The 14,392-nt window shown below is 34.7% G+C and overlaps 1 protein-coding gene across 9 annotated transcripts in view; it reads left to right on the top strand.

Annotated features, from left to right (window-relative positions):
- Positions 1-14,392, top strand: part of Clasp2 (cytoplasmic linker associated protein 2) — a 190,960-nt gene that overhangs the window by 125,416 nt on the left and 51,152 nt on the right. For all 9 annotated transcript variants that reach the window (XM_071619732.1, XM_071619729.1, XM_034636296.2 and 6 more), the window contains 2 exons: positions 2,214-2,320; positions 5,432-5,676. In XM_071619732.1, coding sequence (XP_071475833.1) covers positions 2,214-2,320; positions 5,432-5,676 — 352 coding nt within the window. The remainder of the gene's footprint in view (positions 1-2,213; positions 2,321-5,431; positions 5,677-14,392) is intronic.

Genomic DNA, 14,392 nt, shown 5'->3' with positions numbered 1-14,392 from the left:
TATATGTAAGAAAGATAGATTTTATGGTGTTATGAAAAATCAAAATTTTAAGATCTAAAATGCAACATCTGACAAATTCAGATTCTAGAGCAATATATAGAGAGACATGTCACAAATTTTTAGGGTTTTTTTGTTTAGATTATTGATACTTTTGATATTCAAATGTGCTTTGATATTTACATAATTACTATTGAATGTAAAATTTATATTTTGTGAGCCATTATGAAAGATGTTTATGGTAACAAAAATAAGGTATATTGTCTTTTGAACAGTGTTAAGGTGGTATGTGTGATCCTTTAGAGCAGAGGCCCTGAAAGAGTACAATTACTGAGGTTTACCACTTTCTAGTAGTCTAGCTTTGGTCATATAAATTAAGCTTTCTTTGTGCACTAATTTCCTCATCTATCTTTATCCTTTCAGGCTACTGTAACAAAGTTAAAAATGACAGAAATTTATTTCTCACATTTAAGAGTCTATGAAGTCCAAGATCAAGACACCAGCAGATAATGGTGTCTGATTTGGTATCCTGGTTGATAGATGATTGTGGCTGTGTCCTTACATGTTAGAAGGAGCTAGCTACCTGGCTCTCTGGAGTTTCCTTTATATTAAGTACACTAATCCCAATCATGAAGGATTCATCTTGACTTTGTTGCCTTCCAAAGGCCCTTCCTACCACCTGATACCATCACCTTGGAGCTAGGATTTAAACATATGAGGGTGGGCGGTTAACAAATATTTAGACCTATAAAATTGAATAGTAATAGCTGCCTTTTTGAGTGCCAAGATTAAAGAAAGTAAAATTATTATTAGTTACTAGTTACCATAGTGGTTTTTTTTTAACAACAGTGTTTGGTTTTTTTGTTTGTTTGTTTGTTTGTTTTCATGCTTGTATTTTTGACATTTCCTTCCATTTGAGTACTTGCTTTTTTTCTTTTGTCTCCTGTAGGCCTATGTCCATCCACTTAGGTGTAAGTTGTATTCGTGTGTCAGGGATGATCTTTCAGTGTTAATGTTCAAGTGCCATATCTGGCCATATTCTGATCATTAACTATTAAGAGTAACACCAGCGTTAACTAACTCTCCTTGCCTGACAGTAGTGCTGCCACTATTCCTTGTTTCTGTGGTAATAGATGAGGTTTGTATGGTCCTGTTATTCCAGCCTCCAGACACCATTCCAGATCTACTGGTGCCCTCTACGCCCCCGATGTGTATGGGGCCTCAGGTGAAGGATGAGTACCTTTTCACTATCATCTGTGTATTCATTTCAGTTTTTGTTCTTTACAGTTTTCACTGAATATTATTCATTTTTTAATTGGTTTGTTTTTATTTTAAATTTTATTTACTGGAGAATAAATCACTTGTAGTTTCTTCCTTTTCCCCCAAATAACTTTTTCCTTTAACCTTACTGAACATTTTCCTCACTAGCAGATGGATGTTTTTCTTTTAAACCCGTTATATCATTTTGAAATATAGAGTTGTTTTATGTTCTCAGTTCTGTACTCCATCTTTGTATATGTTTAAAAAAAAAACCAAAATGGTGGATGAAGTGTTTTAATTGTAAATGATGGTAAAAAAATTAAATAAAATATAAATTGCTTTTAAAAAATGATGGTATTCAAAGCAGTTGAGGGGGAAAATTCATCTGTGGTTTGTTTTCACCTATCTCAGAATGTTGGGCACATAGTAGCCACTTAACAGACATTGAATGATCTGTCTTAGTTATAGAATAAAATTAACTTATCTTGAAGGATAGATTATAATTGGAACTTTTCGTCCTAGTGAAATCCTGGTGTGGCTTCATTGATCTCCCTAACCATTATTGGTTGAGGATAGATCTTTGTTCTGGTTTACTTTGTGGTTCACCATATAGAGAGACTTGCATGAACTGACAGAGCTGGATGAATGGATTACAGGGCTATAGATGTCCAAGCCCTTAGTTTACCAGCTATGCTTTCTTTGATCTTGTTATAAATAAAGAATAATACTGCTGTTCTTTAAATTTGTTTTCCACACTTTATTAATAATTTTGTTTTTATCCTATTATCTGACCAAAAAACTCAGTGTGCCCAGAAGTACAATATTGCTTTTAAAATGCTTTGCCCCATTGGTTTTTTTGCTCCTACCCCACCCCCAAGGGTCTTAAAAGTTTTCCAACCTGATACTGTTATATTTATGACTTTCTCAAAACTGTTTTCCTTCTTTTGGTGAATTAGGTCCAGGTTATGGGATCAGCCAATCAAGTCGACTGTCATCTTCTGTCAGTGCCATGCGAGTCCTGAACACAGGTTCTGACGTGGAGGAGGCAGTAGCAGATGCCTTGGTACTCTGCTCCATTTCCTTGTCATTATTAATGTTCCCATTATGAAACTAATGTATGTGTGAGCTAGTCCACCTGTGTAGGAAAGGAGATGGGAAAATTCTGGATTAAATCTAGGAAGACAAAATGTGGACAATGTAAAAAAGCAGAGCAGAATAATTAATTCTTGAGCCTTATTTAGTATTCAGAATTTTAAGCCAGGGCCAATAGTACTGATAGGGTGTCAGGAACAAAAATTTTATTGTCTTTAATATAGTAATGTGTTTTATCATTGTATTTTATGCACTGTAGTACATTGAATGTAAGGGCAGATAGATTGGTATGTAAGTATGTATACTTATGAGCATGTAATTTCAAGCCTGGCTTAACCTTGAGAGAATAGGGGTTGTTTTAGTTGGATTTTTACTCTTCTAACTATTTTTATTTTTTGAGCTGAGAGAAAGTACAGTCTCAAGACAAATTATAATTAAGATCCTGGTTCTTTGTGCCTAATACATAAAACAAGTTTGAAAACATCCTACAGATTCTTAGTATTTTGTCAGAAGAGTGCTGTATATATATCACTATTATTTTTCTCAAATTATGAAAGAAGATTCTTTTGAAATGATGTGGATGATTTTGCTAATTTCCCAAGTCAATCTAGTATGATACTTCCTCTATCAAAATATGAATTATAATATTAATCTTGTCTGTGAAGCATTTACTCAATTTTTAGTGGGTGAGGGTGTTAGGGATTGAAAACAGAACTGCATGCAGATTTACTCATTTCCTTACCTAGAATTTACAAAAGGTCTCATCTTTATTTTGAAGTAAATAAATAAATATTTATATATAAATACATATATATAGTGTCCCTAAAAATGTAGATCACGTCTTAACAAGTTGACACAATATAATTTTTGCAGTAGATTTGAAAGACAAGTTTTTAAGAATGTTCATTAGTAATAGCTTTAATTTATTGGATAGCATCACCTATGTAGTACTGCTTTAACAGTCTGTGCTGAATTTTCCCTTTACCTCAGCCATTTTTTATAAATGTATTTAATATAACTAAGAGGCTTATTTCTCTTGGGTCTGAGATATATTGATCAGATCTTTTTATGATGAAGATCAGATCTTTTTATGTTGGCTATTTAATCAGTTTGGTGTTTTTTAGTTTACTATTCCTTATCACTATATTTTATAAATCATATTTTATATTTTTTAATTGGATGATTCACTAGTTAAATTCTGCTTATATAAATTTTATTAATTGACTGGGTTATTCTTGAACTATTGCTTATAATACTAAGATGATGTGCTTGAATTTTATAGGAATATTTAACCATGAGGACTAAAATATGAGTCCCAATGATATGATTCTATTTCCATTATTTGCATAGTGCACAGATAACTCCCATTTGCTACTCTCAGTTGTTAGGGAAAAAAATTCCAACTATTAAGTGTAATTTGGACCCAGGGAAAATCAGAGAAATACAGTTATGTTTGGAAATGGCAAAAGGATGCAAATAGGAAAAATATTTGAGATTCTTTGGGAAAACTGGCTATGGGAATATTTTTGTAGCTTAGCTGTTTCTCTGTGAACTAAAGGACATTGACAAGACTAACGATATAGCCTGCTAGTAAGCAATTCTTTTGTATCTGTATGTTAAAAAAAAACTTAATGTTTCTGATCATGGGCATTGTTAATGCCTACTTCGCTGTGCCATTTAGCAAAATGTTCTTCATTATTTTCAATTTTTCTCTTTAAAAATCTACTGCTCTCAGCTCTTAGGAGACATACGGACTAAGGTATAAACATTGCTATTTTCTGACATCTTATGATACCATAACTTTTTTCTTTGCTTCATCAATTTAATAGATGATGTTCATCTATAACAAATTAAAGTGGAAGTAATAAAATTCTTAGACATACATCTGTTTTTCTGTGATTATCAAGAAGGAGATACTCCTTGAATAGGTTGTCTTGTGTGGGGGTATTAGTTTTTTTAGCCCACCTACTTCGTACCAATGAGATGAGGTCATTTATACTAATTTCTATAATAAGACTGATCCTGGAGCCCAACATAGGAAACATTTCTAAATTGACTTGGTATCTCTAGATTAATATGAGGTCAGTGACAGAAACATCATTTTAAAGCTAATTTAATTTAAGCTCAAATTATATTTCTTGTAGATTTTAGAATAGAGAACTTACAGCTACTTGGAACTATTTTAAATTATTGTCCTTAATATTTCATAGAAATATCTTCACCACTTACCAGCTCAAATCCAAACATCAGATTGCATAGATTTGTTTCTAATTCTTCCAGGGAAATTTTAAATTAGCTATTTATTCTCCCTGATATCATTTCTGATATGCAAGGTTTAATTGCCAGTTACATACATTAAATTATAAACCGTAGAAGTAAAGATATCCAAACAATCCATACATGATGTTTCTTATTTATTGAAATAGTACAGATATATTGAGAAAAATGTGGAGGGCCCTTAAGGATGTTTCCTCCTAAAAACAATAGTGAGTAAAACAGTTTCTCATCATATTTTTGTCTGTATTTTACTTTTCTAGGAAACATGAGAGTTGGATACAAGGGAAGGAAGAGTGGCAAGGAAAGTGGTAGTGGAGGTAAAAGGAGAATAGCAAAGAGAAGGTGTAGAGACAGGGAAAAATGGGATTTTGCATAGGGGAAATCATGCATTTTCTGATCCATTGTACTCCTACTCTAAAAAGGTCATCTTTTCTTCTTACCAATTTGAATTTCTAGAACAGTTTCTGTTAATTTACATTTTAGTAGTTGTTGGTTTTCTGTGAAAACGATATATGAGGAAAACCCACATTTTTGAACACTTCTCACTTTACATATCTGAACTTTCATATGGTCTTATTCTGCTTCTACCACTTCCCATAGTTAAAAGAATATTTCACTTTCTGCTAACTTATAAAACATGTTTCCTAAACAAAAACTTAAGTACTGACATTAGTTTATTACACTGTTTAGCAGCATGCTTTGCACTGATTTTAAGACTGAAATCAATCCTTTTGTGCTCAGTAGATATTATGAAGTATCAATATATTTTTTAGTTACTGCTAATAAGATTCTTTATATATAACAGAAAAAACCTGCTCGAAGAAGATATGAATCATATGGAATGCATTCAGATGATGATGCCAACAGTGATGCTTCTAGTGCTTGTTCAGAACGTTCCTACAGTTCTCGAAATGGTAGTATTCCTACATATATGAGGCAGACAGAAGATGTGGCAGAAGTCCTCAATAGATGTGCTAGTTCCAATTGGTCAGAACGGAAGGAAGGCCTCCTGGGTCTGCAGAACTTATTAAAAAATCAGAGAACACTAAGGTGAGATGAGTTGTATTAAAATATAATTATATTGTGTGAAGTTCATACTTTTTGTCTTTACTTTTTTTTAATTTTATAATTTGTTTTAATTATATACGACAATAGAATATATTTATGCACTTTGATATATCATACAAAGATGGGATATAATTTCTCATTTTTCTGAGTGTACATGTTGCAGAATCATATTGGTCATGTAGTCACAGTAATAATGTCTGTTTCATTCTACTATCTTTCCTATCCCCATATCCCTTCTCCTCTCCTCCCCTCCCCTCCCCTCATTTCCCTCTACCTAATCTAAGGTAATGCTATTCTTCCCTAGTATCCCCTGCCTTACTGTGAATTAGCATCCGCATATTAGAGAAAACATTCAGCCTTTGGTTTTGTGGGATTGGCTTATTTCACTTAATATGATATTGTCAAGCTCAAACCATTAACTGGCAAATGCCATAATTTCACTCTTCTTTAAAGCCGAGTAATATTTCATTGAGTATATATACCACATTTTCTTCATCCATTCATCTATTGAGGGACACCTAGGTTGGTTCCATAGTCTAGCTATTGTGAATTGAGCTGCTATAAACATTGATGTGGCTGCATCATTATAGTATGATGATTTGAAGTCCTTTGTGTATAAACCAAGGAGTGGGATAGCTGGGTCAAATGGTGGTTCCATTCCAGTTTCTGAGGAATCTCCATACTGCTTTTCATAGTGGTTGCACCAATTGCAGTCCACCAGCAATGTATGAGTGTACCTTTTTCACCACATCCTCGCCAATATTTATTGTTGCCTGTATTTTTTAAAATATTTTTCTAGTTGTAGCTGGACATAATACCTTTATTTTATTTATTTTTATGTGGTGCTGAAGATCGAACCCAGCATCTCGCACATGCTAGGCGAGGACTCTACTGCTAAGCCACAACCCCAGCCCCTGTTGCCTGTATCCTTAATGATTGCCATTCTGACAGGAATGAGATAAAATCTTAGACTAGTTTTGATTTGAATTTCTGTAATTGATAGAGATGTTAAACACTTTTTTCTGTATTTGTTGATCAGTTGTATTTCTTCTGTTAAGTGTCTGTTCAGTTCCTTAGCCCTTTGTGGATCGGGTTATTTGTTTTTTTGGGGTGTTAAGTTTTTTGAGTTCTTTATATATCCTAGAATTAATGCTTTATCAGTGCATGTGGTAAAGATTTTCTCCCAATCTATAGGCTCTTTCCTCACATTATTGTTTCCTTTGCTGAGAAGAAGCTTTTTAATTTTAATCCATCCAGTTTATTGATTCTTGATTTTACTTCTTGTGCTTTACAAGTCTTGTTAAGGAAGTCATTCTAGGCTGACATGGTGAAAATTTGGGCCTATTATTTCTTCTGTTAAGTGGAGGGTCTCTGTTCTAGTGCTTAAGTCTTTGATCCACTTTGAGTTGATTTTTGTGCAGGGTGAGAGAGAGAGATTTAATTTCACTTTGTTACATATGGAGTTCTAATTTTGCCAGCACCATATGTTGAATCCAGTGATTTTTTTTTCTTTTACACAATACCTTTATTTTATTTATTATTTATTTTTATGTGTTGCTGAGGATCCAACCCAAGGTCTCTCACATGCGAGACAAGCACTCTACCGCTGAGCCACAAACCTGGCCCTCCAATGAATATTTTTGGCACACTTGTCTAGTATAAGATAACTATGCTTATGTGCATTTGTCTCTGTGTCCTCTATTCTGTACCATTGGCTACAAGTCTATTTTGGTGTCAATACCATGCCATTTTTGTTACTATAGCTCTGTAGTCTAGTTTAAGGTCTGGTATTATGATGCCTCCTGCTTCACTTTTCTTGCTAAGGATTGCTTTAGCCATTCTGCATCTCTTATTTTTTCCAAATAAATTTCATGATTGCTTTTTCTATTTCTATGAAGAATGTCATTGGGATTTTAATAGGAACTGAATTAAATCTGTGTAAGCCTTTTGGTAGTATGGCCTTTTTGACAATATTAATTTTGCCTATCCAGGAGCATGGGATATCTTTCCATCTTCTGATGTTTTCTTTAATTTCTTTCTTTAGTGTTCTGTAGTTTTCATTATAGAGTTCTTTAACCTATTTCGTTAGATTGATTCCCAAGTTGTTTTTTTTTATTTGTTTGTTTTTTGAGGCTATTGTGAATGGAGTAGTTTTCCTAATTTCTCTTTCAGTGAATTCTTTGCTGATTTACAGTAATGTGTTTGATATATGGGTGTTGATTTTATATCCTGCTACTTTGCTGAATTCATTTATTAGTTCTGGAAGTTTTCTGGTGGAATTTTTTGGATCTTCTAGATATAGAATCATGTCATTAGCAAATAGTGACAGTTTGAGTTCTTCTTTGCCTATTTCTACCCCTTTAATTTCTTTATTTTGCTCTGTCTAGAATTTCAAGAATGATGCTGAATAGAAGTGGTAAAGAGGACATCCTTATCTTGTTCCAGTTTTTAGCGGGAATGCTTTCAATTTTTCTCTATATGTTGAACCAACTCTGCATCCTTGGGATGAACCCCACTTGATCATGGTGCACTATCTTTTTAATATGTTTTTGTATGAAATTTGCCAGAATTTTATTGAAGATTTTGAATCTATGTTCATTAGAGATATTGGTCTGAAGTTTTCTTTCCTTGATGTGTCTTTGTCTGATTTTTGGTATCCGGGTGATATTAGCCTCATAGAACTAATGTGGAAGGGTTCTCTCCTTTTCTATTTAATGGAATACTTTGAGGAATATTAGTGTTAATTCTACTTTGAAAGTGTTGTAGAACTCAGCTGAGAATCTATCTGGTCCTGGGCTTTTCTTGGTTGGTAGGCTTTTGATAGCATTTTCTATTTTATTACTTGAAACTGAACTGTTTAAATCATGTATGACCTCCTCATTCAGTTTGGGTAGGTCATATGTCTCTTGAAATTTATCGATTTCTTTGATATTTTCTATTTTATTAGAGTATAAATTTTCAAAATAGTTTCTAATTTTTCTGCTGTATTTCAGACATATTCATTGTGATATTTCCTTCTTCATCTTGTATTTTAGTAATTTGAGTTTTCTTTTTCTCTTTGTTAGCATGGCCATGGGTTTATCTATTTTATTTATTTTTTCAAAGAACCAACTTTTTGTTTTGTCAGTTTTTTCAATTGTTTCTTTTCTTTTGTTTTCATTAATTTCAGCTCTGATTTTAATATTTCCTGTATTCCACTGCTTTTGGTGTTGATTTATTCTTCTTTTTCTAGGACTTTGAGATGTAGTATTAGGTCATCTATTGTTGACTTTTTATTTTTGTAATGAATGCATTCAATACAGTAAACTTTCCTCTTAGTACTACCTTCATAGTGTCCCAGAGATTTTGATATTTTGTATCAGTGTCCTCATTTACTTCTAAGAATTTTATTTCATCATTGATTTCTTCTACTATCCACTCATCATTCAATTGTGTATTATTTAGCTCCATTTGTTACAGTAGTTTCTATTTTTTATTTTATCATTGGTTACTAATTTCATTCCATTGTGGTCTGATAGAATGCAGGGTATTATCTCTGATTTTTTTGGTATTTACTAAGAGTCCCTTTGTGGCATAAGATATGGTCTATTTTAGAGAAGGAGCCATGTGCTGCTGAGAAGAAAGTATATTTGCTTGTTGATGGATGAAATATTCTATATATGTCTGTTAAGTCTAAGTTATTGATTGTATTTTTAGTTCTGTTTGGAAGATCTGTTCAGTAGTGAGAGTGGTGTGCTAAAGTCACGTAGTTTTATTGTATTGTGGTCTATTTGACTCTTGTAATTGAGAAGGGTTTGTTGATGTACATAGATGCTCCATTGTTGGGGCATAAATATTTATAATTATTATGTCCTGTTTATATATACTTCCCTTAAGAAATATGAAATGTCCTTCTTTGTCTCCTCTGATTAACTTTGGTTTGAAGTCTACTTTATCTGAAATGAGAATGGAAACCCCTGCTTGTTTACATAATTCATACCCATGATAAGTTTTTTCCCATCCTTTCACCTTCAGCCTGTGGATGTCTTTGCCCATGAGGTGAGTCTCTTGAAAGGACAGCATATTGTTGGGTCTTGCTTTTCAATCCAATCTACCAGTCTTTGTCTTTTGGTTATAAGTTTAGGCAGTTAACATTAAAGGATATAATTGACACATGATTTTTATTCCCTGTCATGTTGATTTATTTCTGGTTTTTGATTTGTCTTTGTTTCTTAGTTGATTGAATGTCCCTTTAGTGTAGCTCCTCCGTTTGCTGGTTTTCACCTTTTTTCTGGCTTCATCTTCATGGAATATTTTGTTGAGAATGCTCTCTAATGTAGGCTTTCTAGTTATGAATTCTTTTTTTTTTTTTTTAAAAGAGAGAGAGAGGGAGAGAGAGAGAGAATTTTAATATTTATTTTTTAGTTTTCGGCAGACACAACATCTTTGTTTGTATGTGGTGCTGAGGATCAAACCCGGGCTGCACGCATGCCAGACGAGCTCGCTACCGCTTGAGCCACATCCCCAGCCCCTAGTTATGAATTCTTATAATTTTTTTAATCATGTTATAATTTCATCTTCAATTATGAAACTTAATTTTGCTGGATATAAAATTCTTGGTTGGCATCTGTTTTCTTTCAAATCTTGAAATATATTATTTCAGGACCTCCTAGCTTTGAGGATCTGAGTTGAAAAATCAGTTGAGATCCAAGTTGATTTCCTCCTATATGTAGTTTGATTTTTTTTCTCTCACAGCCTTTAAGATTTTATCTTTATTCTGTGTGTTAGTCATTTTCATTATAACGTGTCTTGGTGTGGGTCTGCTGTAATTTTGTACATTTAGGGTCCTGTAAGTGTCTTGTATTTGATTTTTCATTCCACTCTTTAGGTTTGGGACATTTTCTGATATTATATCATTGAAAAGATCGTGCATTCCTTTGGTTTGTGTCTCTGATCCTTCATCTATTTCAATAACTCTTATATTTGGTCTTTTCATGTTATCTCATAGTTCTTGTATATTCTGTTCATGGTTTCTTACCATCTCTCCACATGATCAACTCTACTTTCAATATTATATATTTTGTCTTCATTGTCTGAGGTTCTGTCTTCCAAGTGGTCTAGTCTGTTGATGATGCTTTCTATGGAATTTATAATTTGGTTTACTGATTGCTTCATTTCGAGGATTTTTGCTTGGTTTGTTTTTCCACAGTCTCTCTTTATTGAAGTGGTCTTTTACTTCCTGTATTTTTTCTTTGATTATACCTTATACTATCCTTTACTTCATATATCAATTTAACTATATACAATCTGAACTCCTTCTTGGATACTTCTTCTGTGTTATCAGTGGCTTCTGTTATTGAAGCATCTTGGTTTTTTGGTGGCACTTTTTTCCCTTTTTTTTCATGTTGTTACTGTGTTTTCCCATTTAAAAGTACAGATCTAAGGCAGGATAAATTCTACCCTGTTGACCTGTAGTGTCCCTGAAGGTTTTCAGTGCTTCCCCCTTTACTGGTGAGACCAGTATCAACAGCACCCAGTGTACACAATATATAGCCTTAAACCTAATATCTCCCACTAAGGCATCTACTGCTTTCTCATATTAAACCAAAATGAAGAGTTCAATAACAATCTATAGTACAAACAGAATATTTGTTAAAACGATTTACAGTTTCAAATGGTAGGTGAGAGAACAGAGGTAGTACAGTATGCAGTATTCACGAGAGAGGAAGAGAGAAGCTAGAAGTAAAAATTCACAGGAAAAGTGGAAGAGGAGCCGACAGAGGTTGGCTGCTGGTTGCAGAAAAGTTGGAAAGAAAATCCAAGAAAGTAGACAAGAAAGAAGAAAAATATGAACAAAGAGAAAAAAATTAAAGACATAAGAATACAACAAAAATGTAAAACCCCATTCATATATCATTGTCGTCCACACACTGATGCATAAAAAACATCCTGTTCCAAGTATGGTGGAGAGATTAGTGAATCAAAATAGAAAAGAAAAGAAACCTTTCTGGAAAGTCACACTGTCTCTGTCATTGTTTTATAGTTTCTCAGCCCAATCTCTGACATCTCTCAGGATCACCAAACCCAGATCAGCCCTCGCAAACCTAGTCTCTGCCCCACCGATCTGGGCTTCAGATACATCAGGCTCGGCCATGCTGTAGTCCCAAGATCTCAATGCTGCTCCTATTTGCAGAGAGGCCACCCCAGATACACCTATTCAAAGGAGTAACCCCAACTCCCAAGATGCAGCATCAAGACAAGGGCCACCAGCACTCTCAGCAGGAAGACCCCAGTCTCCTCTAAACCCTCACATTGGACCTGCAACTTCCATCTGGAGTCCCCAGACTCTTTTTTTTTTTTTTTTTTAAGAGAGAGAATTTTAATATTTATTTTTTTTTTTAGTTTTCGGCGGACACAACATCTTTGTTTGTATGTGGTGCTGAGGATCGAACCCGGGCCGCACGCATGCCAGGCGAGCACGCTACCGCTTGAGCCACATCCCCAGCCCAGAGTCCCCAGACTCTTGTGGTGGTAAACCCAATGGCACCCAGGCCCGAGGCCCTAGCTGGTGTCCCAAAATGGGTGCATCCACGTGCAACCAAACCTGTAGTCACTGCCATCACAGTCCTCTAGGCCGTGGTCTCAGCAGTAGTGATGGTGGTTGTTGGTCAGCAGTAACAGAGGCTTCAGGGGCAGCGTCACCAGGGGGTCCCCAGCGGTGTAGGCTTCAGTTGTATCCAGGGCAGAGGTTTCTTTTGTGGTAGCAGCACTAAGAAAGAAGACCTCCAGGCAATCCCAGGCTGGCAGCAGCAATGGCAGTAGCAGTACAGGAGGCAGTTGATTGACAGGAAACTTCTGGTTTAGAGGCAGTGGGAATTCGTGTCCCAGGTAACCATGGCTGCACCCAAAGAAGAGACGTCCAGGCTCCGCAGCAACAATAGTGGTCTACTTTTTTTTTTTTTTTAATAACACTTAAAAAATACTAGTTTAGCAACAGGCTTCCTGAATTCAGAGTTTGCATCAAAGTGTCTTTCCAAAGCCTCAGTCCTTTAGAACCATCTGTATTATAATTTACTAAAAAAAAAAATTATTTTGTTTTCTCTGTTTAGTGAAGCATTTTAAAGGAAACTTTATTCACAAATAGAAATTAAATGAAAATTATCAATTTTAGAAACTAAAAAATTAGTCCTGAGGGTGTAGATTAGTGGGCACTTACTTGCCTAGTGTATGTAAAGCCCTGGGTTTGTTTGATCCCCAAAACTGTGAAAGAAAAAGAATGAACAAATAGCAAAATGTGTATAATAATAAAGTTGACTGGTATATCAAAATTTCTTCCTGATAAACTTTCAATGAGAGGAAAGAATACTTATGCTTATTCAGAAATGAAGATATATTCTTAGTGTTCATGTAAGTGTGACGCTGTGTATTATGATCTAGAATATAAAACGAAATTGGAGTGAATTTCTTTCTTTTTTTTTTTTTTTTTTTTTTTTGGTGCTGGGATTGAACCCAGGGCCTTGTGCATGTGAGGCAAGCACTCTACCAACTGAGCTATATCCCCAGCCCTAAACATTTATTTTTAAAGTATTTATTCTTTTAGTTGTAGACACAATACATTTATTTTATTTATTTATTTTTATGTGGTGCAGAGGATCGAACCCAGCACCTCTCATGCACTAGGTGAGCACTCTACCGCTGAGCCGCAACACCAGCCCTGGAATGAATTTCTTTTAGGACAGAAGTTTATTTTGACTATGGGTTTTAGGATTTTCATTCCTTTCCCATTGGATTTGTCTTGCTTCCCCCACCCCCTCCCCATATCCTTCATTGTCTTTGTCCATATAATGTTTTAAATATTTATAGTTCGGCCCTTTAAAAACCTATCTTAAGCCCAGTGGCTCAGGAGGCTGAGGTAGGCAGATGCTTAGTTTAAACCCAGCCTCAGCAACTCAGTAAGGCCCTAAGAAACTTGCGAGAACCTGTCTCGAGAAATCAAAAGGACCTGGCACCATGACGCAGACCTGTAATCCCAGCTGCTTGGGAGGCTAAGTCAAGAGAATTGGGAGTTCAAAGCCACCTTTAGCAAAAGCAAGGTGCTAAGCAACTCAGTGAGACCTAGTCTGTAAATACAAAATAGGGCTGAGGAGGTGCCTTGGTGGTTGAGTGCCCCTAAGTTCAATCTCCGGTACCAAAAAAAAAAGCCCTGTCTTCAGATAATTATATAGGTTCTGAGTGTGGGCTACCTTCTGACTTGATACCTGTGAAATCAGGATTTGATATATCTGTTGAGTATTTATTTTAGGACCTATTAAACCTGTATGATTTTAAGTAAATATTTGTGTATTACCTAATGCAGTTTCATTTACCTATATCCAACTTCATGAAGTAAATCAGCATAATATTATTCCCAGGCCCATCAGGATTAGTTTAATATTAGGTTCAGCATGTTCTTTTACGTGGCAAAAGAGTAAGCGGAGTTTAGAAAGATTTTGGCTCCTGAGTGACTAAAATTATGTATTAGGAATGTCACATGTATTATTTTTCCTGCCACAATATGAAATACATGTGTACTTCTTTTTGTGACTTCCACCCTAAAGCTAGTGTAGGTTATAGCAAAATGCCACATTTTATAACTTTGTATTTAGCCCTGACTTGTAAATCCCAAACTTCAAATTTTTGAGAGTTATGTCTCTTAACCTTTTTATTGTTGTTAAGAAAT

The sequence above is a fragment of the Marmota flaviventris genome, chromosome 1 (assembly GCF_047511675.1).
Source record: "Marmota flaviventris isolate mMarFla1 chromosome 1, mMarFla1.hap1, whole genome shotgun sequence".
Lineage (NCBI taxonomy): Eukaryota > Metazoa > Chordata > Mammalia > Rodentia > Sciuridae > Marmota > Marmota flaviventris.
This window is presented reverse-complemented; position numbering and strand designations above follow the sequence as displayed.